The 24,951-nt window shown below is 44.7% G+C and overlaps 1 protein-coding gene across 1 annotated transcript; it reads left to right on the forward strand.

Annotated features, from left to right (window-relative positions):
- Positions 1-133: 133 nt before the first annotated feature.
- VIPAS39 (VPS33B interacting protein, apical-basolateral polarity regulator, spe-39 homolog) lies at positions 134-24,018 on the forward strand. The gene is made up of 20 exons (XM_068963656.1): positions 134-198; positions 3,196-3,288; positions 3,916-4,018; positions 5,967-6,110; positions 7,246-7,284; positions 7,641-7,705; positions 8,419-8,475; positions 11,470-11,562; positions 12,243-12,276; positions 12,780-12,882; positions 14,877-14,904; positions 16,254-16,327; positions 17,961-18,036; positions 18,480-18,614; positions 19,235-19,276; positions 19,595-19,684; positions 20,894-20,980; positions 21,554-21,643; positions 22,060-22,164; positions 23,028-24,018. The coding sequence occupies exons 2-20, from the start codon at positions 3,196-3,198 to the stop codon at positions 23,046-23,048; spliced, it is 1,479 nt and encodes a 492-aa protein (XP_068819757.1). The 5' UTR covers positions 134-198; the 3' UTR covers positions 23,049-24,018.
- Positions 24,019-24,951: the final 933 nt, after the last annotated feature.

Below are 24,951 nucleotides of genomic sequence, written 5' to 3' on the forward strand. Positions count from 1 at the left end.
AAGGAACTACAACTTCCAGCATGGCGTGCGGCACCTGTCTCGACCCTTGGTTCCTTCCCCCACCCCAGCGCTCCCGCCCCCTCCTTGGGACTATCCCCTTCCGCCCCTTTTGTATGCCGCACAGCCTGTCTAGAAAGGCTGGACCCTCGGCGGCGAACCCTGGCGCTGACCTGAGAGGGAGGGCTCGGTGTGGAAGAGGTGAGGGTGTCCCAAACTCCTTGGGCTACATATCTGGCCGAGTCCAGCCTCTCCGCATCCATATCCTTTCCCCTCATTGTCTGAGGCCTCCCTCGACCTCCCTGGCCTGATTGTTAACTCCAGTTCTGGCGATCCCTGGGCTTGCACTCGAGGTTGGGGCCGCGAGCGAGTCCAGACAACTGATTTTGAACAAGCATTTATTGTACCAAGGTTCTGGGCTCTGGCCTCTGCGGTGGATCCTTGTTTCCTGGACCCTTCGCCCACAGAGCTTTCCTAGTTTGATCCACGTTTCCTCGTCTCAGTTCGTCACCTCACTTGTGTAGGCCTGGCTTTGAAGGAAGTTAAATGAGTCCGAATCTAACTTCTCACAGGCTGGTTTCTGCGGTGTCATCAGGCGCAGAGCGTGTTGGTTGTAGATATTTTTTGGCCAAGTCGTTTTCCTTCCTTTGTCGTATTCCTGCTCTTCCCTGAGATCTACTGCCCTGTATGGTGGGATCTCAGTAAACAAGTGACAGGGACAAGCCTTTGAAGTGTTTTAAATAATTTTGAAGTATCTTTCTCAGCCCCTCTTAAAATTGTACCTGATTGCTTTATAAATTTTAGAACCATTAAATCATTGTCTTTTTTACTTGTTGAGGAAATATAGTTTCTGACTAGCGCTAGAAGTACAGATTAGTGTCAAGCGTCCACTGCCTTTGCATAGTTAAGAAAAGATTCCAGAAATCCTCTGGTGGATTAAGGGTTTGTTAAGACTCATGCTATGCCTATCTGTAGATACTGTAGTAATGACCTGCCCTCAGTTTTCCCTAGAGTGATAAAAAGACGATGCAGATCAGAGTGGAAATGACCCAGGAGATAGAAAACCTGGATAGGAGCAATGAGCTTTAGCTTAAAAACTTTGGTACTTAATCCTTTTGTGCCTCATTTCCCTCATCAGTGAAATGGAATCTGCTAGGCCTACTTTGAAGAGTTGTTCTGAGTCTTTATAAACTGGCACCTGTACCATGGACATTTATCTGCTTTGTGGACATCTTCAGTGTTTGTGATGGCTACTCAGAGTTTTTGTATCAAAATTTTAAACTTTAGGAATGCTTAGAAATATTTTTCTAGCTTTCTCCAAGATATTGATTTATTAATAATAAAAATTAATACTAAACAAATCTTTGTGTCCGCACATGTGCTTTCTGTGTGGTTCACTGGCTTCAGCCTCACAACAGTCTTACCAGGTATGTTTTTGTTTTTAAGTCCCATATTTACAAATGGCGGAGATAGAAAGATGGCAGAAGATATCCTATACTAAAAGAAGCTAGCCTTTAGTATTTACTTTATACTGGGGACTTTTGTTAGCTTTTTCTTGACTCTTTATTCTTCACTCCAACCCTGTGAGGTCGCCTGTCACTTTCTCCAAGGCTTAGAAGTGAGATTGTTTACCCAGGTTGCTGAGAATCGGAGAGACTGACATTTGAATTCAAGTCTGCCTGACTACAAAGCCTATGCTTGTTGCAATATAAAGGATGATTTTTTTTTTTTCTGCTAGCTTTTGTGTTTGATTTTACTCACTGCATTAAATATACAAAAGGATTTTTAAGCTGTGTCTGAGTGCAGTAGAAATCAGTTAGTGATATCTGCCATGGGGAAGGATCAGATGGTAAACACTTCTCAGCCTGCTTTGCCATTCCCAGACCCCCCGACACACACCGAGTGAGGCAGAGTGTGTTAAGGCCACTGGGAGTCTCAGTGGGTCTGCCATGGGGAGTGTTTCTTAAGCTTCTATTGAGAAAGGTGCTATTGAAATAGAAAAAGCAAATCCATCCTTTAGAATTGGACTCTCTGTAGCCTTTGGAGTTATTTTTGGCACTGAAAAATTTGGTACCTGGTTCTTGGCTTAAATCAGTTTTCACTCTAATCCAGCTGGCATGGATAGTTCAGTTTGTGATTCTAAGGCAAAACTTTTTTTCAGGGCGAAATCTAATTTTAGAATAGTTATGAGAGGGACTTGTTGTGTTTTGACTGATTCTTTATAGACTTCCTTCTTTGGCTATGCCCTCATTTCCCAAATTTTGGCCAGTACTTGTTATTAAATTAATCATGATTTGAAGTTGAAGTTACAAGCAGGCAAATTCAGCTTCCTTTAGTTGCTTACTTGCCATCAAGAATTCAAGAAGCACATGAGAGAGTAAGATGTCTGTGAGTTTTTATTCTCTGTGGTATTCCCAGCGCCTAGAACAGGGCCTGAGAGGTGGCACTCAACGGATGCATGTTGAGTCCATGAATGTAGTTACTATCTGTTTTGTTCATGCTTTGATTAACCTTGTGTATTCAGCAAAGTTCATGATACATTCTTGTAACACATGCCTGGTTTGTACTTTGACCTTTATACATACTTATACTGGGGCCTCCCAGGTGGCGCTAGTGGTAAAGAACATGCCTGGCAGTGCAGGAGACCTAAGAGACACAGGTTCGATTCCTGGGTTGGGGAAATCCCCTAGAGAGGGGCATGGCAACCTACTCCAGTATTCTTGCCTGGAGAATCCTGTGGACAGCGGAGCCTGGTGGGCTACCGTCCATAGGGTCGCAAAGAGTTGGACACGACTGAACTGACTTGGCAGCATGAGAGTGTAGAAGTGAGAAAAGGTATATATGCTCCATACTCTGTTGTAGGGTCCTGCAGAGCGGGACTGTGTTTTGTACTTCAGATACCCCTTACATAATAGAACACCTGACCGAGTGCCTGAGATAGTGTTTTGAATGAAGTAGCTGCTCTAGGAATGAATGACTATTTGTGGGTTATCAGACAATCAAAAGTGTGATTGGATTGGTTGGAGACCCAAGGATCTGATTTTATGTGGCCTCTTCAGTATTTTCTTCACCAGACACTTTTTGTGCATCCCTGCCTAGAACAGGGAGTTTGTAGTCCAGGAACCCAAAGCTTTTGGAGCTCTTTTGAGAGGAATCCAGAAAGAGACATAGAGTATACCTCTCTTCCTCTCCCTCCAGATGAATCGGACAAAGGGGGATGAGGAGGAGTATTGGAATAGCTCCAAGTTCAAGGCTTTCACCTTTGATGACGAAGATGATGAGCTCTCACAGGTGGGTTTCTGTGAACACTCACGGAAGTTCTCACCCCTTTCCTCTGCGTACCCTTTCCCTTGCATCCTCGGTAACCTGTCTCCATTAGGCTCAGCAGTGCTTTCAGTTAGATCTTTAGAAGACTCTCCATGGAGAAGAATCCTGGGAAAAGAGAGGAGTTGTAAAAAGCCAACTCCCTGCCCTTCTTCCTTTACATTCTTAAGATGATTCATTTCTTTCCGTTTTTTTTTTTTTCAAGAACCCTAAGTCTTTTATCATGTGATATTATTATTATTTTTGAAGGATGAACTGGATTGGGAGTTTTATCTTTATCATGTCTATTTTACAAATGGGGGAAACATTCATTTTTGGAAAGATGGAAAACTCCCTACAAAGCAAGTCAATACCAGGAATAGGATTAGAATTCAAAAGTGGCTTTGACTCTTCCTAACCTTTGCCACTGGACTCCAGTGTTGGCTAAATAGCAATTTCTTTTCTTGGCAAACGTCTGGTGGGCTAGGTATTCGATGGCAGAAAGGTTAAAATATTGGCCATTCTCAAGTCCAAGTTCCTCAGCCTTCTTGGCTGTCAGAGGGAGAGGTGAGATGTGATGACTACCTAAGCGCCCTGCCTGATGTCCGTCCACAGTTAAAGGAATCCAAGCGGGCAGTGAATAGCCTTCGAGACTTTGTGGATGACGATGATGAAGATGACCTGGAGAGAGTCAGCTGGACCGGGGAACCTGTGGGGAGTAAGTACAAAAGACCCTGGGAAGGGATTAATTATTCAGGGTTCTTAGCACTCGTAAAGTCTCCTCAATACTTGTCAGGATAGGGAACAAGGCTAAGCTATTTTCAGATGAGCATACATCTGGAAATTTGCCCAGGAGAGAGGGTACTTGGGGAAGTATGGTAGCAGTTTCCATACGGCGGTCTAGGTCTGCTGTCTGAGGGCTAATGTTTGGCTGGTTATTTCAGACTTACTTGGGATGCTCGTTAAAATTAGATTCCTGGGCTTCACTCGAGAGACTGCTTCAGTAGGTCTTGACGCTGGGTGTGGGGTGGCGGGTAGGGCGGGGTCTCAAATGACAATAAGCACTGCTAATGTTCTGTTACGCAGTCATATTTGAGAACTGCTGACTTAAATGCTCACAACTGCCCGGCAGAACTGACTTCCTTAGCCACCAAGTCCCACTGCCTAATCGTTCTCTAATACCACCTAAACGCCTTTGCTGGGTCCATCTGATTTTTAAGCATAGTTTTAAAGGTTGGTTTGTTTGTTTTAATGGGAAATACTGTCACATGATTTAAAAAGCAAAAAGTATTCAAGGCATACTGTAGTAAAAAGGATTCCAGGTGTACTGAGAAAAGTTACCCTCTCACTGTCATGCGTCTACTTCGTTCTCAGGCCCTGCCAGTCCCCAAAACAACTGCTGTTGTTTGCTTCCTGTGTATTCATTTAGAGATGCTTTCTGCTTGTGGAACTACATATAGGAAAATGAACCCCCTTTTTTACACCAGGAGTGGCATACGTTATACCCTCCTCTTTTTTTTTTTTTAACTCTTTATTGAATTTGTTACAATTTTGCTTCTGTTGTTTCATGTTCTGTTCTTTTGGCCAGGAGGCATGTGGGATCTTGGCTACCTAAGCAGGGATCGAACTCACACCCCCTGCATTGGAAGGTGAAGTCTTAACCACTGGACCAGCAGGGAAGTCCCATACCCTCCTCTTTTTAACGGATAATATAGCTTGAAGATCTTTCCAAGTTTTCTCATGCTGCCTCTCCCTTTTTAAAAATAGCAACATAGTAGACACTGTATGCAATTCCCGTAATTTGTATAACTAGTCCACTGTTGATGAGCATTCGATTGTTTCCAATCTTTTGTTGTTTATATTGCTGTCAGTGACCTTGTATTTTGCCCATGTAAGAGTATCTGAAAGTTCAGTTCCTAGAGTGGAATTTCTGGCAGAGGATATTTGCTTCTGTGTCAGTTAGATGTTGCACCAATTTGCACTCCCACCTAGCAGTATCAGAGTGTTCCTTTTTCCCCACAGCCTTGACAGCACAGGGTGTTCTCAAACTTTTGGGTCTTTGTCAATCTTATAGGGGGCAAGTGGTATCTCAGTGTGCTTTTAAAAGATACTTCTTTATCTTCAGCTGCTCCAGGTCTTTGTTGCTGCGTGGGCCTTTCTCTAGCTGCAGCGAGCAGGGTCTGCCTACTAACTGTGCACAGGCGGTGGTTTCTCTTGTTGTAGAGCATGGGCTCTACGTGCACGGTCTTAGTAGCTGTGGCACGTGAGCTTAGTTCCTCCATGGCCTGTGGGATCTTCCCAGCCCTGGGATCGAACCTGTGTCCCCTTGCATTGGTAGGCAGATTCTTAATCACTGGACCTCCAGGGAAGTCCTAACTGTACTTTTAATTTATGTAATTTTCTTATTAATAGTGCAGTTGAGCACCTTTTCATATGTTTAACAGCTACTTGTATTTCCTTTTCTTTGATCCATTTATTCATTTCCTTTGCCCTTTTTTTGTTGATTGGTCTATGTGATTCTCTTCTTTCTCCCTGCCCCAGTATTTTAAGTCCCTGTTGGCAAGGGACCAGGGCTTCTGATGAAAAGCCTTTAGAGTTTATTGGAATGTGGATGAGATGGTGTTATTTTGGATGAGAAGGACTGTCTACATTTTGGTGTCTCACAGGTATCTCGTGGTCCATCAAAGAGACTGCTGGTAATAGTGGGTCAAGCCACGAGCGTGAGCAGCTGAAGAACCGAAACAGCTTCTCCACCTACACACAGCTACCCAAACCTGCTTCTACCTACTCTCTGAGCAACTTTTTTAGAGGTAAGAGCGATGGTTAAAGGGACAGAGTTCCAAAAACCAAGGCTGTGATTTTCATTTACTCTGTAAGAAAAAGATACTGAAGTATAAAAGTCTTTGGAGCTAGCCATTAGGGATCAGAAAGGGGGAGAAATGAGGGCAATTCAGAGGGGTAAGACTGGGTTTCTAAAACACGATAAACAGAATTGACGTTAATCTTGTGACATATACTCAGAAATGGGTCTAGGTCAGAATCCCTCCGTGCCCCTGCGCATTTCTGTTACTCAGAAATGGGTCTAGCTCAGAATCCTCCCTGCCCCTGCGCATTTCTGTTGGGAAGCCATGTGCACTGCTGGTGGGAATGCAAAATGGTACAGCCTGTGTGTAGAAGTTACCGGAAGACTGTGGAAGACAGTTTGGCAGTTTCTCAAAAAATTAAGTGTAGAATTGCCATATGATCCAGCAGTCTACTTCTGGGTATATACCAAAAAGAATTCAAAGCAAGGGCTTAAACAGGTATTTATACACCACGATTCAGAGTAGCCAAGATATGGACACAACCCAAATGTCCATTCACCGGTGAATGAATGAACAAAATGTGGCATCACATGCGATGGAATATTATTCAGCCTTAGAAAGGATCAAAATTCGGATACATGCTACAACATGGATGAACCTTGAGGATATTATGCTGAGTGAATGAAGCCAGACATACAAGGATTCTGTGTGATTCCATTTCTGTGAGATGCCTAGAATAGTCAGATAGAAATAGAAAGTAGATAGTGGTCACCAGGGAATGAGAGTAAGGAGGAAAGGGAGTTATTGTTCAGTGGGTACAGTCTCAGTTTGGGAGGATCAGAAAGTTCTGGAGATGGATAGTAGTGATGCTTGTACAGTGTGGATGTACTTAGTACCACAGAACTGTATCCTCCTTAAAAATGGTGACGTTTATGTTAGGTGTATTTTACCACAATTAGCAGAAAAAGTTCCTCAGTGCCTTTTATTTCCATGGTACCTCAGATTTCTGAAGTTGAGTAAAAGCTTTTTTAAGGCTTAAGTTCTCATATTTTCACAAAAAGGTTCTGTGTGCACTGCATCCTAAACTGAGTCTGGATGGCTCTGACTTTAACTCTTGGCCTTATGTGTTCTTTATCTTTAGGGAGAACTAGACCTGGAAGTTTCCAGTCCCTCTCTGACGGTAGGCATGGACTCTCTTCTCTTGATTACTGTGGAAGATGTTACTGATCTGGGGTACAGCTTGGGGACTCATGGGGACAAGTGATAATTAGATGATGACACTTCTTCTGAATCTATCGGCATTATTAGAGGAATTTTCTGATGCTGAATAAGCAGGTTGAGACCATTCAGGCCATGGGGTCCAAGGGTAGCATCTAGGGATGCTGTCTTTGGGTAGGAACTGAGATCTACTTGGGCTTCCCTACTTTGGGCCATAAAGGTACCTCGGGAGCCCACAAGTCAAGCAAAGGGAGCCATGGAAGAAAGGCATGGCAGGAAGATGGTGTCCTTCTCAGTCCCTTGCCTGTTCTTTTGCAGCTCTGTCAGACACGCCTGCCAAGAGCTATGCTCCAGAGCTGGGGAGACCCAAGGGGGAGTATAGGGTGAGTTATATCTTATGATGGTCATGACACTTTACATAGTTTGACGTACTTGGACATTTGTTATCTTGCTTGATCTTCCCAAATCTCTGAGCAGGTGTTATTTTAAGAATTGGATCTCTAAACATTAGAGCTTGCTGGGAGTCTCACAGCTAGTTACATGGTGGAACTGGAACTCAAAGTTTTTAGTTTCTGATTCAGCCCTGGAGTATCCTTATCCATTATACTGCCATTTTTTAGGTTGTGCTTTGAAACTTTTGATCATCACTGCAGTCTAGAAGCTTGGGGGAGCTCAGATTCACACGAAGCGCATGAAAAAGCAAATTGACTGAAAAGGAAAAGATGATATCATAAGGTCCAAAAAAAGAACATGTTTCTGTCCTTTCCTTCTGTTGGCAAAACCATTAATTAGAGTCCCAAAACGGCCTCTAGGGGCTGAAATTCTGAACCACTTACATGTCGGGCTGCCGGCGTTGCCAGTTGATCCATTCCCTCTTTGATCCAATTTGTCCTGCCTGTAAAATCTCTGTCCCGGTTGCTTAAGAAACTCAGGACCAGACCATCCTAGTTTTGTTTTTTTTTAATCTAGCTTCTTCCACAAAATACTTCCCCTCTAGGGACTAAGACTGTAAACATGAGGTGAGGAGCTGACGCACTGATAATTCTGAATTCTGATCCTTTAACTTTCTATAATTCATGCGTTGCTAATATTCCAGGATTACAGCAACGACTGGAGCCTCAGTGACACAGTGCGGCGCCTCAGGAAGGGCAAGGTAAGGCCCTGGGGAGAGAATGTGGAATTGGAATTTTTTTTTTTTTTTGAAGCTGAGCAGCTTGGCCTTTCTCTTCAGTTTTGTTAAATGAAATGATTTTCAGGAGGAAAATCATTCCACTAAGATGGCAGTTCAGCTGCAAAATTTCTAATTCTCTAGGGTTTAGTGTTGTTTTGATGGGGAAGTGGGAAAAGAGTGATGGATGAGAGGGAAAAGTAGTGCCTTTAAGAGTGAGAGCAAATCTTTCATGTTTAGGTCTGTGATCCGTTGTGAGTTAATACAAAGTATACGGTGTGAGGTACAAAGGGACATTCATTTTTTTCCTATATGGTTCTCTGTTTGCTCCAACACTATTTGTTGAAAAGACGATCCATTTCTGCATTGGTCACTTTGGTGCCTTTGTTGAAAATGAATTGACCCTATATATGTAGGTCTCTTTCTGGACTGTATTCTAGTTCATTGGTTTTTTTGTCTATCCTTATGCCATTACCAAGGCCTTGATTATTGTAGCTTTATAGTTAATCTTGAAATCAAGTCATGTAAGTTCTTCAACCTTATTCTTCTCTTCCAAAATTACTTCAGCCATTCTAGATCCTGTGTATTTCCATGTTAGCTTGTCAGTGTTATAAAAGAGCTGCTGGCATTTTGACTGAGATTGCATTGAATCTGTATTTCAATTTTGGGAGAATTGATATCATAATAATTATTGGGTCAAAATGGATCATAGTAGAATAAGTGCTAAAACTATAAAGCTAGAAGAAAATTTAGGTGAAAGTCTTTGTGATCTTGAGTTAGGCAAAGACTTATTAACCAAGCATACAAAAACCATCAGACCAAAAAGGAAAATGGACTTCACCAAAATTGAGAAGTTTTGTTCTTTGAAAACATTGTTAAAAACACAAAAAGACCATTGCTGGGAGGAAATATTTGTAAAATACATCTTATAAAGTGTTTTCTCCAGAATATGTATATAAAAAATGATGACATATCTTCAGTAATAAGATAAGCAATTACATTTAAAAATTGGCTCAAGTTTTCACCAGTTATATCACCAAAAGCTGTGTGGCCAATAAGCACTTGAAAAGATGCTCAACGTTATCAGTTATCAGGAAAATGTGAATTAAAACTGAGATACCACTATACAGCCACTATAATGGCTAAGTTTAAAAATACTGATCATACCAAGCGTTGGGAGGATGCAAACAACTGAAACTCTCACATGCTGCAAACAGGAAGGTGAAGTGGTAAAACCACTTTGCAAAAGAGTCTGACAGTTTCTTACAAAATCAGACACACATTTAATTTAATCGCTAATAGACATTTACAATTCGGGAGAAATGAAAATTTGTTCATACAAAGACTTGTACACAGATGTTCATAGGAACTTTATTTATTATAACCTTTAGAATGGGAATAACCTAAATATCTGCTAGTGAGATCCCTTGTCAGATGGACAAGGGAAATTTTTGTGGTGATGGAAATGTTCTGTATCTTGATTGTGGTAGTAGTTAACATGGGATTATTTACTTGTCAAAACCCACTGAACTGTACACTTAGATAGTGTATATTTTATGATATAAATTGTGCCTCATTAAAAAGAGAACAAGTTGGGACTTCCCTGATGGTCCAGTGGTTCAGAATCCACCTGCCAGTGCCAGAGATGTGGGTCTGATCCCCAGTCTGGGAAGATGCCACAACTAAGCCCGTGTGCCACAACTGCTGAGCCAGCACTCTGGAGCCCTCGCGCAGCCACTGCTGCAGCCCGAGCTCCAGGGCCTGTGCTCCCCAACAGCAGAAGCCACTGCAGCGAGAAGCCTGCACACGGCCACGAAGAGTAGCCCCCGCTCCCCACAACGCGAGAAGGCCTGCACGCAGCAACGGAGACCCAGTACAGGCAAAAATAAGTAAATAAGTTAATTAAAAAGAAATAAAAGTTGGCCTCAGATGGTCAGTCCCCTGCTGTCCCCTCCAGTGGACCCCACGCGCGTCCCCTGTGGTGTGGCAAACGCCGCAGAGCCTCAGGAGTCCCCGTGCAGAGAGCCCTTCGTCCTGGGACACAGGGCATGGCCGGAAATGTGGCCGCCGCCTCGCCTGTCACGCACCGCATGTTCCTGGGGAAGCTCGTCCTAAACCATTTCTAGAGGACCTGCTTCTGGGTCCGGCTTTCATATGTAGCAGAGCAGCTCCCTCACTGTGATCTACTGAAAGGTGGTGCTCAACACCAGTGTTTGAAAAAGCAACCAACCAACCAAACAAAGAAAAACAGTTTTTTTTAGAAAAAGGGAAAAAAAAAAAAGGAAAAAGAGAACAAGTGGTCTCCCTGCCTGTTGACTCTGGCAAGCCTTCATCAGGACACTAACCTCTTCCAGGGCATAAGGCTGAACTAGGGAGTGGGTGGTAGGAACCTCCTGGCTCATAGAGTGTTGGGGGCTGTTGTGTAAAATAAAGAGGCTCTCCTTGGGGACCAGCATGTGTGCTCAGTCGTGTCTGACTCTTTGTGACCCACGGACTGTAGCCCGCCAGGCTCCTCTGTCCATGAAATTTTTCAGGCAAGAATACTGGAGCAGGTTGCCATTTCCTGCTCTAGGGGATCTTCCTGACCCACACAGATCAAACCCATTTCTCTTGCCATCTCCTGCATTGGCAGCTGGATTCTTTACCATTAATGCCACTTGGGAAGCCCCAGGTGGCTCAGCGGTAAAGAATCCGCCTGCAGTGCAGGAGATGTGTGTTCAATCCCTGGGTCGGGAAGATCCCTTGGCGAAGGAAGTGGCAACCCACTTCAGTGTTATTGCTTGGAAAATCCAATGAACAGAGGAGCCTGGCGGTCTGCAGTCCATGGGGTCGCAGAGTCAGGCATTACTAAGCGACTGAGCATGCATGTATGTGTTGGGGAGATTTCAGGTCATTCTTGCTCTTCCTCAGTTTCCATTGACAAAGGAATATAGGAAATGGTCCTCTTCCTTGCACACCAGTTCTATTTTTATCTGGCAGGTCTGCTCACTGGAAAGGTTCCGCTCCTTACAGGACAAAATCCAGCTCCTAGAAGAAGCAGTAAGCATGCATGATGGGAACGTCATTACTGCAGTGAGTTGTGCCTTTTGTTGTTTAATTATTGCTTACATCAGTTTCTGAAAGTCCAATCAGGATAGATTTTTTTTTTTAATCTTTATTTCTTTATTTGAAATATAGTTGATTCACAATCTTTTAGTTTCGGATGTACAGCAACATGACTCATACTGTATTAATATATATATTTCAGATCCTTTTCCCTTATAGGTTTTTATAAAATACTGAGTATAGTTCCTCGTGCTGTGCAGTAGGTCCTTGTTGGTTATCCAGAGGATAGACTTTAATGTCAAGTAGAGACACTGGATTTCCTCTTGAAATAGAAGATTCCCAGAAGTACATGTTCTAAAAGCTCAGTTTGCGTTGTGTGTGATACTCTTCATTGTGACCCAGAAGTGGTAGGTTGGCTACTTTGTGTCCTCAAAAATAATCTGAAGGCTGAGAGATGTGAGAGCAGCCTCTCACAGAGGGAGGGAGGTGTCTCTTGCCATAAGGGGCAAGGGTGTGTGGACTCCCAAGACAGAGCTCATTCCATATGTCCGTCACCTGTCCTTTCATCACATCGAGAAACACCTTGTCTGGACCTGTGAAGATTCCTGATGAGTTGCTGGCCTCGTTCCTAGTTGTCAGGTGCTCAGACAGGGCCTCGTGTTTGGAAGGTTATGCAGGGTGATTCCTTCTTGGTTCTCTTCCTCTAGGTTCTGATCTTCCTGAAGAGGACGCTGAGTAAAGGTGAGCGTGGCTTGAGGGAGATCTGTAGTCAGTAAGGTGTCTGCTACACTTGAAGGGAGGATGGTCTCGTGGCTTTCATACCAGAATTCACCAGCATCGGGTCTACTTTTGGGATAGCTGGGGGGTCCTGAGGCTTCAGAGTACACACCCCAGCCCTGAGTCATTCCTCCTTTCGAGTAATAGCTACAGTAATTAAAAAGCCCCTCATTTACTGCACAGACGGATGGCTGTGTTGGTTTGAGGATGTGAAAGTCCACGCTCAGGGCCTGCTGGTTGGGTTGGTGAGAGCTGAAAGCTAACACAAAGGCTTAGCCTTGTCCTGGACCCTGGAGTGTGTTGCTGGTGGGTTGAGCCAGGGGTGGGCACTATCGTAAACCATTCCTAGCTTCTGATGGACTTTGAGGAGATTATCTTAAGAATGTGTGAGTTGGGGGGTGCTGATTTCCTGTTGAGTAATAGGCTTTAATCTTTCGCCATCTAACTCCTTTCTTCCTGCCTTCCAGAGATCCTCTTCCGAGAGCTGGAGGTGCGGCAGGTTGCCCTGAGACATCTCATTCACTTCCTTAAGGAGATAGGTGATCAGAAGCTGCTTTTAGACCTCTTTAGGTAAGAAATGATCATCTGGTCTGTAAAGTTTGTTAAGTACTTAGTTCAGAGCACTCTGGGTGATACTACAAAGAAAGAGACACTGCCCCTTTTTTCTCGAAATGTTTATTAGACAAGATACAGTAAGGTGATGGGGGAATTCCCTGGTGGCAGTGGTTAGGACTTGGTGCTTTCATTGCCACGGACCCAGGTTCAGCCCCTGGTTGGGAAACGAAGATCCCACAAGCCATGTGGCGTGACTGAAAAGAGAGAAAGAAGGAAAAAAAGAAAATGTGATGGGATAACTAATATTGCACCACAACCTGTAGTAAAGTGACTGGGTTAAGAAATCAGGCTCCAGAGTCAAGCACCTGTGTTGAATATTATCTCCATTACTTAGTTCATAGCATGACATTGAACAAGTTCCTCAACCTCTAAAAGCACCAGTTTTCATATTTGTAAAATGGAAGTAATGTTGCCTACTCCAAGGTCAATGAAGGTGAAAGGAGTTCATGCATGTAAAGCGCTCAGCATAATGCCTAGTCTGTGGTATTAATATTTATTAACTATTTTCTAACAAAAGACCGAGACTAAAGATGCCTTTTTCACTTGGTCCCTGGTGATGCTGGTGAGAAGCGCAATGGAAGAGCAGAAGAAGCAAATGCAGTTTTCAATCAGGATACCTGAGGAGAACGTCATGGGAGTGATTAGGAACTGAGTGGGCCCTGTGGGACTGGGTCAGGTTCTGATGGGTAGAGAGGCAAGAAGCAGGCATGTCTGCTGGGGGCCTGGGGAAGGGGGTGCCCACTGGGGGCAGCTCTTCTGCCATGTTTTTCTTCCCTATCTCATTTTAGTTGTTAGGGGCTTTTGCCCACTCTTAGCTTAAAACAGGTGTATTATGTCCTTTCTTCAGTGTCGGGGCAGGGGGTGGAGCCTCTGTTTAGGCTGACATGTGGCCTGAGGGAACTTTATTTACCTAGTGGCCTCCGCAGAGTGATGAGCTTTCCCAAAGACTCAGGTGGGGAGGGCACACATGGTCAGGATCAAGATTAGAGATGGTTAGCCAGGAATCTGTAGAAACCGTGTTCAAGACAAGCTGTTCCCTCGACCCTTTCTTCCCTCCCTCCCTCTTTTCTTTTCTTCCTTCCTTCCCTCCAAACCGACAGTGCTTTTTTTAAGCATCACCTCTATGCCAAAGTAGTGATGTTAATTATAGTGGTCCTTGCAGAGTGAAAAAGCAATCAGATGACAAAAGTCCTTGTTCTCCAAGGCCTTACCACCTTTGGGGAGAGACAAAATGCATCGTATGCTGTACCTGAAAACAATAGGGCTTCCCTGGGGGTCCAGGGGTTAAGAATCCACCTGCCAATGCAGGGAACACGGGTTCCATCCCTGGTGTGGGAGGATCCCATGTACCCTGGAGCGGCTCAGCCTGTGTGCCACAGCTGCTGAAGCCCTCACACCCAGAGCCCGTACTCCACACCAGGAGAAGCCACCGCGGTGGGAAGCCTGCGCACCGCAGCTAGAGTAGCCCCCACTCGGCAGAACCGGAGAAAGCCTGCATGCAGCAGTGAAGACCCCTCAAAGCTAAAGAGTGAATAAATAAATCTTAAAAAAAAAAAAAAAACAACAGAGGAGGATAGTGTAGACAGTCTGTTTCCAAGACTACTGACAGAGAAGAGTGTTTTCATCTTTAAAAAAAAAACCCAGAAGACTACTGTGGGCTGAGGTTTTGCGGAGGCTCTGAGCCTTTCTGTCAGATCTGTTGACATTACAGAGTTATTAGTGCCCACAATGTCTTCCAGCTTCTGCTCTTCACTCAGCTTGGTAGATCGGGCACGTGTTCTCAAGGGGTTGCTGATGGTAGAGAGTTTGAGAAGAGAAGGGCTTAGCTTGTGTATGGAGGCAGATGAGTTCGGATGATGTTTCTCCTAGAACACTCATCCTGTTTTGTGAGGTTATACTGCCACGCATCAATAGATAAAAATGCGCTGCTCCCTTCTGCTTCTTCCCAGGTTCCTGGACAGAACAGAAGAGCTTGCGGTAAGTGTGGCCTTTGTTTCAGTTGGGGGCCTCTTTAACAAGTCTAAGCCAAAACCCAGCCTACCGCACTGATTGACTATTTCCTTTCCTTTGGTATGCTTATGCCTGGGAGACAGAGGCATCTGGGAAGCCTGAGAACAATCCAGATCATGTACTGTTTTGTGTCTTTTGATAAGCTCTTTTGATTGGGCTTCTGAATAAATTTTTTAAAAAGATAACCGAATGAAAACTGGCCTGGTCAATTTGGAATTTGTCTCTTAATTTCTAGTTGTTTTTAGTTCTTGATTTGTAGGAGCTTTGGGGTTTTGGCTTCTAATACTAAAGACAATATTGAACAAACAATATTGAGCAAACAGGGATAAGAAATCAGATACAGGTCATGAAGGACAATCGGTCAAGCCGCTGGTAGGGCATCCAATATACATTTTGGGTGAGAGCTCCATGACTAAGTGTTAAAGTTGATTTTGGACAGATTTTCACCGTTGTAGACAAAACTCTTGTAATATAAGAATGAACCTGAAATTTTACAAAAAATATAATTTTCTTATTAAAACTTCAATAATCTATTTAAAGGGTTTGACATTGTGTAAGAGTAAGGATTTCTCGTTGCCATCGATGTCAGAATTGTTCATTTAGTCACTGTACCACACATTGGTGGTGATACATTTTTAAGCTTTGCACACCAGAGTATAATTCAGGAAAATGTTTTCCAGTAATATTTTGTAAAAGGAAATTGTGCTTAATACTCAACGTGTGGAAAAATCTCAAAACCTTTTATCTTAATCTCTTCAAAATGATTAGGAATATGTAGTACTCATTTTGAAAAGCTTTTTCATTTATAGTTTTAATTTCCATAGGTTCAAAACTATAAGGAATTTTCTTCAGATAGCATTCATATAGTTCATTGTTTTGAAGTTTGATTAAACAGTAAAAATAAATGTGTTTTGGGTAACTCATTTTTATCTAAAGCTTTCATATTTTCTTCATATTCTCTGTTAGGTTTGAATTGAAGGTGATTTATCATGCATGCTGTTATATATGAATTTGGAGTTTTCCAACCTTATAAACCTTGGAATTGGCAAATCTGATAATCTGCTTTTAGTTTATCCTCATAGAATAGGACAATCTCCTAAGAACAACGTTTTCTTGAACCTCGTGGCTATTATATTGGATAATGCAGTTAGAGATAATAATTTTGAATTACTCTTCTCCCTCACCCCTCTGCCATCTATTCCCAGAAGAATCTCTAGTAATGAAGAGTTTAGCTTTTAAGCATGGAAAGCCTACTGACAGAGCTAACTCACCCTTCTGAGGAAAAGAAGTAGCTCAAAGTTCTCTGTTTTTTGTAGCTGTCCCATTATCGAGAGCACTTGAACATTCAGGACCCCGAGAAACGAAAAGAATTTCTTAAGACGTGCATTGGGTAAGTGGGGCAGAAATGTTTTTCACTATCAGTACTGTTATACAGAACAATTAAGAGATTAAAAGAGGGTAGAATGGATAGACGGTTGCAGGGAAAGGCTAACAGTGGGCCATACAAACATGATTAAAGATCATCTCATTCAGTGGTTCCAAACACTATTCCCCCATAGAGTTTTCACTGATTGGTGATAAATTGAGAAAAATAAAGACAGTGTAGAGAGCTGTCTCCTAAAGCTAGATTAATTTGAAAGATTTCGTTTTATTCATTGATTCCCTCCCTTCCCCCGACTTCTTTTTGGTAGAAAAATGAGTTTTAAGTTTTGTGTGTGTGTGACCTGATGTATTAAAAGAAAAAAATCGGCAGCATCTTACTTATATATTGTTTTCAGTGGTACCAGTCCTTGAAACCCCACAGTCCAAAAACTACTGATTCAGTCCAGCTTTTATCCAGAGTATAAATCCCTGTGAAAACCAACCCCATGTACTGTGCTTCCAGGGGTGGGGCACACACTGCTCTTGGAAGTGGCTTATTTCGTTGTTGGACAGCCTTTATTACTGCACGCGCCTCCTTATATTGAGCTGAAACTTGCTTCCCTGTTTATCTTTCAAGACAGGTGTAGAGTCCACCCAGTAGACCTTACTTGAGGTTCAGTGGTCACAGTTCTTTCCGTCATTCCTCATGTGACATGATTGCCAGGTTTCACATTTAGAAATTTATGTCAGTGCAATCCTTAGTTTTAACTTTAGCAGCTACTGAGCCAATGTGTCCTATGGCCTCTGGTAAACAGAAAGGTTAGAATACTGAAGTAACTGGAACCTTTTGCTGTCTTCTTTATCACTTCTAAAAATTGGCTATGGGCTCACACTTATCTGGGACAGTGTAATTCAATTTCAGAATTCTTCCTGGAGTGAGTGGAGTAGAGGAATAAGGCAGTACTTTCTGAAGGAAGGTCTGGGAACTGGGTGCTTAAATTCTGGCTTCTATTCCTGGCCTTACCCATTGACTTGCCAAATGATTTTTAGGCAAGACTGTTTGTCTGTCCTTCAACTTCTTCATATGGAAGGATATGATGTAGTGATAAAGATGGGACCCTTGACATCATGTAGAACTCTTAAGATTTTTACCAATCTACAGACATACTGCCATGCTCTGTAACTTGAGTTTTATCTTATTACTCTGCATTAAAAAATGGCCAACATGTCAGTGCTCCTGAAAGACAGTTCAGCATTGACATTAGGCAGTGACTGGAATCCCTGAGCCTCCCTGGGATGTGGATGATGGGCAGTTGGCCAGGCGCACTCATTGGCTGAGTGACTCGTTCTTCAGTCATTGCACCGCCCACAATGAGAGGATTCTGCCTCACTCCTCAGCAGAATCACTAGTGACTGTATGTATTTCGTGGACTTGAAGGCTCCCTGTCTAATTGGCAAAACCTTAAGTATAAAATCCCGGCCAGAGGTCGCCTCTATTTCCTGCTTTCTCTCTGCCTTTCAGGGATGCTCTAAAGGGAACAGAGACCAGGATTGCAAAGCCCCATGAGCATCTTAGACTTAAAGTGGTGACCTGGATTAGGTAGGTGTGTTTCTTGTTTGAGTAGAGAATGAGGTACTAACCTTCTTGCCCTCTCTCCCAGCTTGCCATTTTCAGCAGAAGATTCTGCACACATACAAGACCATTACACACTCCTGGAACGTCAGATCATTATCGAGGTTAGAATCCTTGTTTCTATTCTTTCTGCTTCAGTGCCAAAGCTCCGTGTCATTTAGCAGCTAGGAGACTTCTGCTCTGACCACATACGTCATTTCCGGTTACCCTTTCTAAGAGTCTCTATTTTCTTTCTCTGCATGGTGGCCTTCCCTCCATTGTCTCCAGGCATCTTTTCTTTTCTCACTTGCTATTAATCTGGAGCTATTTCCTCTTCATCCCAGAGCTCTGTTTCATCACTGCTTCTCTGGTCTTCCTCCATCCAACTTAGATCATCATTTTCTGGATCTTAAGCTCCTCGGGGCTCTCCTAGGCAGTCTCTTTCTTTTTCTCCTCTTCGCCTCTTTCCTAGGGTAGGAAACACATCTGCTCTAGTATTACAGGCTTCTCTCCTGCCTCCACTCCACAGACACTGTTCTTTTTTTTCTCTTGGCTCGCTCCACCACAGGTAAACGATCGGCATCTAGAATTAGCGGGACAGACTGAGGTCTTCCGGAAGCACCCCCGCAAAGCGTCCATCCTCAACATGCCGTTGGTGACGACGCTCTTCTACTCCTGCTTCTACCACTATACGGAGGCTGAGGTGCGGGCCACACGGGGCGGAAAGGCCCACACATTCTCACTGCACAGGGGGGCATCCTTCAGAGCCTGGGTTCCAGCGTATTCTGTGTACAGTGGGTGCACATCACTCCTGGCAGCCCACCTTGGCAGCCCACCTGGGAACAGCTCCAAGAGGGGAAGAGAGGTCTGTATGGGTTCGCGTGGCTTCTGGTGAGCTGGCCTGCCCTAGAACACATCTGCCTGACCAGTGCTGGTGCTGTGAGCATCTCTGGTCAGAGGCCCAGAGTTTCAAATGGATTCCCACAGGGTAAAGAAGAGCAGCAGAGGGTAGTTACCTGTGCATACTTTAAAGAGTTGTCTTGGAGAAGTGCAACTTTAATGATCCCATAGGTGGCCATGATCGTAACAATCATAGGATTAGCAAAAAATTGGGAAATACTTTATACCTGTTAATCTAGTGCTCTTAAGCTGGATGGTGAGGGCCAGCTAGACCTGATAGAGCTTTTCTCTTAAATTAATTTCCAGGTTTAAATGGTTACAGAGTGAAATGTAGACTGTCTAGCTAGTGGACAGGAAAACAGGAGATTGGTGGTATTTGAGAAAGTCAATAACACCAAGATTCCTTCTCCACTTTCATCCTAGGGGACTTTCAGCAGCCCGGTCAACCTGAAGAAGACATTTAAGGTAGATATAAATTCAGCAGTGTTTAGTAAAAGTAGTATCAGAGTCACTCTGTGGAGTGGATGTTGCTTTGTAACCCTGTGCAGTAAGTCCCTTGACATTCAGGGGTCAGGGGAGAATGGAGTGAGTCTGTGGGAAGTGAGGGAAGGCCTTAACTGAATAGCCTGCAGCAGTGCCAGGGCTTGGAGACCCAAGAGCTTTGTGGATTGTAAGGGGCAGAATCAATACCAGGGAGTATTTTTGCCTGTCTCTCCAGAACTCTGAAGCCCCTCCCCTGATGCTTTTCTGCTTCTCTTAATTTCCCCGGGCCTCTGCTTTCAGATCCCAGACAAACAGTACGTGCTGACAGCGCTGGCCGCTCGCGCCAAGCTCCGGGCCTGGCATGACGTTGATGCCCTGTTTACCACCAAGGTGGGTGCCCTGGGGCTGTCAGCGCTCTGGTGGAGATGCCGTCTTGCCATCCCACGCAAGGTGCATCCCAAGTCTCAGGTTTCACGCCTCCTGGGACACTCAGGTTCCAGCTACTGGTTGACATTTTTCCTTCAACATTTTATTTTCCAAAGTTTCAGATCTAAAGAAAACCAAAAGAAAGAATAATGAACAGTTTTCACCTACTTAATGAACTTGTTCACATGTTTGCCATATTTGCTTTCTCTTGTTCTATATGCATTTTTTTGGCTGAAACATTTGAAAGTAAACTGCAGACATCACAATACTTTAACTACTTAAGCATTGTTCTCATTTGTAACCACAGTATTATCATTCTTGAGAAATTACCTAAGAATATTATCAGGGAGTTCAAGAAGCGGGGGACACGTGTATACCTGTGACCGATTCATGTTGACGTGTGGCAGAAGCCATCACAATATTTAATTATCCTCTAATTTAAAAAAAGAATATTATAATACACATAAATTGATTAGCTCTTTAGAGCTGTTTTTTGTTTGTTTTTGTTTGCTGTCCAGATCGTCAAGAATCTTGCTTTCTGTTCGGTTGTCATGTCTTCGTTGGCTTGCAGCTTAAATATCCATTTTTCCATTATGGGTTTGACAATTTTTTGTTTTCTGCCTTTGTTGTTTAATTAGAAACATTAACTATGAAAGCAGTACATGCCTGTGTCAAAATCAAACCCGCTGTGAAAGCGAGAGGGTAAAAAGTGAAGTTCCTCTTCCACTGTCCACCTCCTTTCTCAGTCCCTTCCTCAAGGCAAGCACTGTGAGAAGTTTGACTGGTAGCTTTCCAGACCTTTCCTCATGAATTTACAAACATTTATGTAAATATAAAGATGTAAAGGGTAGGATTATTCTACCCAGAGAATTTCATACTATCAGTGCAAATATTGTCAAGGAAACTGCTTGTTTCATTTAGCTGTATTTCAGACTTTTCTGCATTCATGCCTATTCGAGCTAAGAACTTATAATACCTCTGACTCTTTTCCACCCTCCTGAGTTCCTTGACTTTGCTGAAATCCTCATCTCCCTGCCTTTCTCTCCCCCACCTCCCATTCATCCACTCTCACCAGCACGTCATGCTAGTCCTACCACAAAATGCAGAGAGACTAGCTCAGAGTGGGCTGAATTTGTCTGACCTGCCCACGGCCACCCCATCTTCCTTTTTCAGAACTGGCTGGGCTACACCAAGAAGAGAGCACCCATTGGCTTCCATCGGGTTGTGGAAATTTTGCACAAGAACAGTGCCCCTGTCCAGGTAATGGTTTCCAGAGAGTCGAGTACAGGGTCTTCTAGGAGACCTGACTCTCAGCCTCTTACTGCTTAGCAATGGGAGACTTGACCTGCTCTGGTCTTATCTTAAAGGCAACATAATGGTTGTACTGCGCCTTGACCTAGAAAGGGCCAGGGAAGGAAGTTTTCTGCTCAGCCTTTAGAAGTATGACCCCAGACCACCCCCTCTGAGGAGCATATGCTGTGTTCAGCCAGAGGGAGGCACACCACTCAAATGATACAGGAGAGCTTAATGAGAAAGGCCATCAAGGAGCAGGGGCACGGGGGGAGGTCAGACCCAGGGCATACCTGTTGCTGGCACAGGGGTCTGGCTCCAGGATGAGGAGGAGTGGGCCCTTCTCTTCCTTTTCGGGAGAACCTGGATTACTGCAGAAAGTCCACCTCATTGCCCATTGCAGACCTGGTCCTGTGGTTCGTGATGGGAATTGTAGACAGCAGGCACTGACTCTTTGCCTTCTTCAGGACTTTTTCCCTACCTTTCAGAACTCTGGGTTTAATACGGCTGAGAATCATTAATCAGAAGTACTTGTTTTCACAGATATTACAGGAGTATGTCAATCTGGTGGAAGATGTGGACACAAAGTTGAACTTAGCCACCAAGTTCAAGTGTCATGATGTCGTCATTGATGTGAGTCCCTCAGAAATGAGAGCCCTGAGTTAAACCTCAGTGGACAGTGGGAGGCTTCAGTCTCAGGTCCTAGATCCTAAGGTGCTAATGTCAGTTTCCACTCAGTGCATAGTGTGGTCTGGCAAGAGTTAGTTTGGAGACCAGCTCTCCTTTATGGTTTGCCCAGTTCTCTGACTGGGTTTTCTCTGCTTTTATAAATTCGTTGCACTTGGAGAATTCATAGAACTAAATCAAGCCATGTAACCTCTGCAGACGTCTCTTCAGTGTGAAGTTTGGTGGGTGCTTAGCCCCACTGTCATCCCACCGCAGCTCCCTGGCTTCTCTCGGAACCTTGGCTCAGAGTGGGAGAGACAGAAGGAAAGAGGCCCTTGTAGAGAAGGCTGACTGGAGGTTTTTATTGTCTCTTTTGGTGATAGACTTGCCGGGACCTGAAGGATCGTCAGCAGTTGCTCGCGTACAGGAGCAAGGTGGATAAAGGCTCTGCCGAGGAGGAGAAGATTGATGCCCTTCTCAACAGCTCGGTGAGGGGCTGCGGCTTGTCCTCCAGTGGGCTCAGGAGACAGTTCTCAGAGGAGCGTCAAGCACATACCCCCAAGGCCTGAATGGGACTGCCGTCAGCCAAGCCTGTGGGTCTCTTGATAAGGGTCTCCTACGGGCCTACAGGGCAGAAGTCGCTCCTGAGACGTGGGATGACGTAGGGTGGTTGGGGACCTTGGCTGACACTGATGGTAGTGCTCTGATCATTGTTAAACTTATCAGGTAGGAAGGACTAACCACTGGAAGTTGGAAACAAACATTATAGAATCAGGGTATGCAAACTGTAGTTTCCTGGGGCTGGATGTGACCTCCCTATTGGAAGAAAGAAGTAGGTCAAGTAGATTTTAGCTACTTTTTTTTTCAATTTATTTTAATTGGAGGATAATTACTTTACAACATTGTGATGGTTTTTGCCGTACACCAACATGAATCGGCCACAGGTATACATGTGTACCCTGATTTTTAGCTACTTGGGGAACACAGCTGCCTCTTCTCTCATAGTATGGAATTGCTGAGCTTATTGTTAATGTGGAGCTTTGGTGCCAGTTAGGTATTTTGGAATCTACTATAAGCTAAAGCTAGTGAATCTTTGAATCTTTGTCCTGAGGAGGGCAGAACCAGAATAAATGCCCTAAATCAGGCTTACAGAATAGGTACAGAATAGGTGTTTAATCCATCTCTGAATAAATGAACTCCTCTCCCCAATGTTAATTTTTTTTTTTCTCAGCCTTCTGGCTCCATCCTTCTTTTCCTTACATTACCTACCAGGAGTCCTTGTTGTATTGAATTCTGTCTGCCTATCTGTAGGGATCCATGAAAACTGATCATTGTTTGTTTTTTTCCCCAGCAAATTCGATGGAAGAATTAAGTGACATCAGCTCCCTTGCAACCTGCCTCATTTCTTCCTTTTCTGCCTATGAAAGTAGAGAGCGCTCTTCTTGGGAGAGTTACAGCATCACATCACTGGGGCCCATTGTCAGCAGGCAGTGCCTGCTACTCGTGGGACAGAGACCAGCGCCTGGGCACCGAAAGCCTCAGACCGGTCTTCTGTCCAGGGACTGTCACCGAAGAGCCAAGATCTAAAGCTTTGCCTCATGAGAGAGACTCTTCACCTGGTGCTCACATGAAGGTGGGAATTAATTTCTAGGTTGGGCCCATATTGGGCAAGATGGCTTTTGGTCCGCAGAAAGTGACTGCTCCAAAAAAGGAGGTCTCCTAGACCGAGAGGTACCGGTGTCGTTGGGCGGCCACTCCACTCCCCTCAGCTGATTGTGACCTTGGACTTGGTGCTGGACGCTGGCATCTGCTCTGCAGGAGGTCAGCAGGAACTGGAATGGCTGTCTCTCCGGGGGTGGGGGGGTCCTCAGGAAGGGCCTCCTGCCTTGCCGGGACCTGTTGGAGGCGCCCTCACCCCAGATTGTACAGAGTCCACCACCTCGCGGCAGAGCTGGCCCGCCCCCCTCTGCTGTCCTGGTCTTCCCTTTACAGACAAACAGTGGTTCCTCTCTCCCCGCACCCCAGGGAGCCTGGTGCAGGAGATGAGGGCACCCTCCTTCCCGGTCCTCCTTCCCCCACCCAGGCCGTCCACTGTACATGAGTCAGCAGGGCTGGGGCGCACGCTCCCTTTCTGCACACACGTCCTTGTTTCACTAGGAGCTTCCACAAGTTTCACCAGGACTCATCTTAGCAGCGTTTCTGGTAGGCTACCAAGAGGGAAGGTTTGGTTTCGCGGTTGGTTTTCAAGAGGATATTCTGCAACGCCTGTGTCCTGTATTCTTGTGCCAACGTGAGCCTTTCTTCTCTGTGACTGACCTGGGTTTCCCAGGCACGCCTAGACGCCTAATAAAGCCGTTTCTTCCTTGGTGCCTTCTCTTTCCCTCCCGGTTATTTTGTACAGAGCCATGAAATCATTGCCCTGTCTCTTGGGACTGCTGCAGCCCTGCCTGGGTAACTGCATGTATTGGCCTGTCAGCACCTCAGGTTATGGAGTAACAGTGCTATGGCAAAGTAGGGCCATGTGCTACTTTGGGATAAGTAGCCCCCGGCTGAAGGGAACGCCGCCCCCAGCTGAAGACCCGGCCTCTTGTCCCAGCTCTGTGACTGACAAGCTGTGTGGTGCTTTGCCTCATTGTCTTCATCTGTGAGAGGAAGGCACAGTTCTCTCAGGGCTTGTGGAAGGCCACGCTCCTGTGACTATGGGAGTGGGGGAATTCAATTCAGTTCAGTCGCTCAGTCATGTCTGACTCTTTGCCACCCCATGAACCACAGCACACCAGGCCTCCCTGTCCATCACCAACTCCGGGAGTCCACCCAAACCCATGTCCATTGAGTCAGTGATGCCATCACCATCTCATCCTCTGTCGTCCCCTTCTCCTCCTGCCCTCAATCTTTCCCAGCATCAGGGTCTTTTCAAATGAGTCAGCTCTCCACATCAGGTGGCCAAAATATTGGAGTTTCAGCTTCAACATCAGTCCTACCAATGAACACCCAGGACTGATCTCCTTTAGGATGGACTTGTTGGATCTTGCAGTTCAAGGGACTCTCAAGAGTCTTCTCTTGAACTGAGTGGGGGAAGTGGTAGGGGAAAAAGATGACGCTGGTACAGAGACAGCAGGCTTTCAGGCAACGTGGTGCTCCTCTGGGGGCAGTTTTCCACCCCAGGAGATGTGTGTCAGTTTCTGGAAACACTTCTTGCTGCCGCACCTGGAGGGAGCCACTGGCTTCTAGTAGATAGAGGCGAGGGATGCCACTGAAGAGCCTGCAGGGCACAA

This window comes from Capricornis sumatraensis, chromosome 2, assembly GCF_032405125.1.
Source record: "Capricornis sumatraensis isolate serow.1 chromosome 2, serow.2, whole genome shotgun sequence".
Lineage (NCBI taxonomy): Eukaryota > Metazoa > Chordata > Mammalia > Artiodactyla > Bovidae > Capricornis > Capricornis sumatraensis.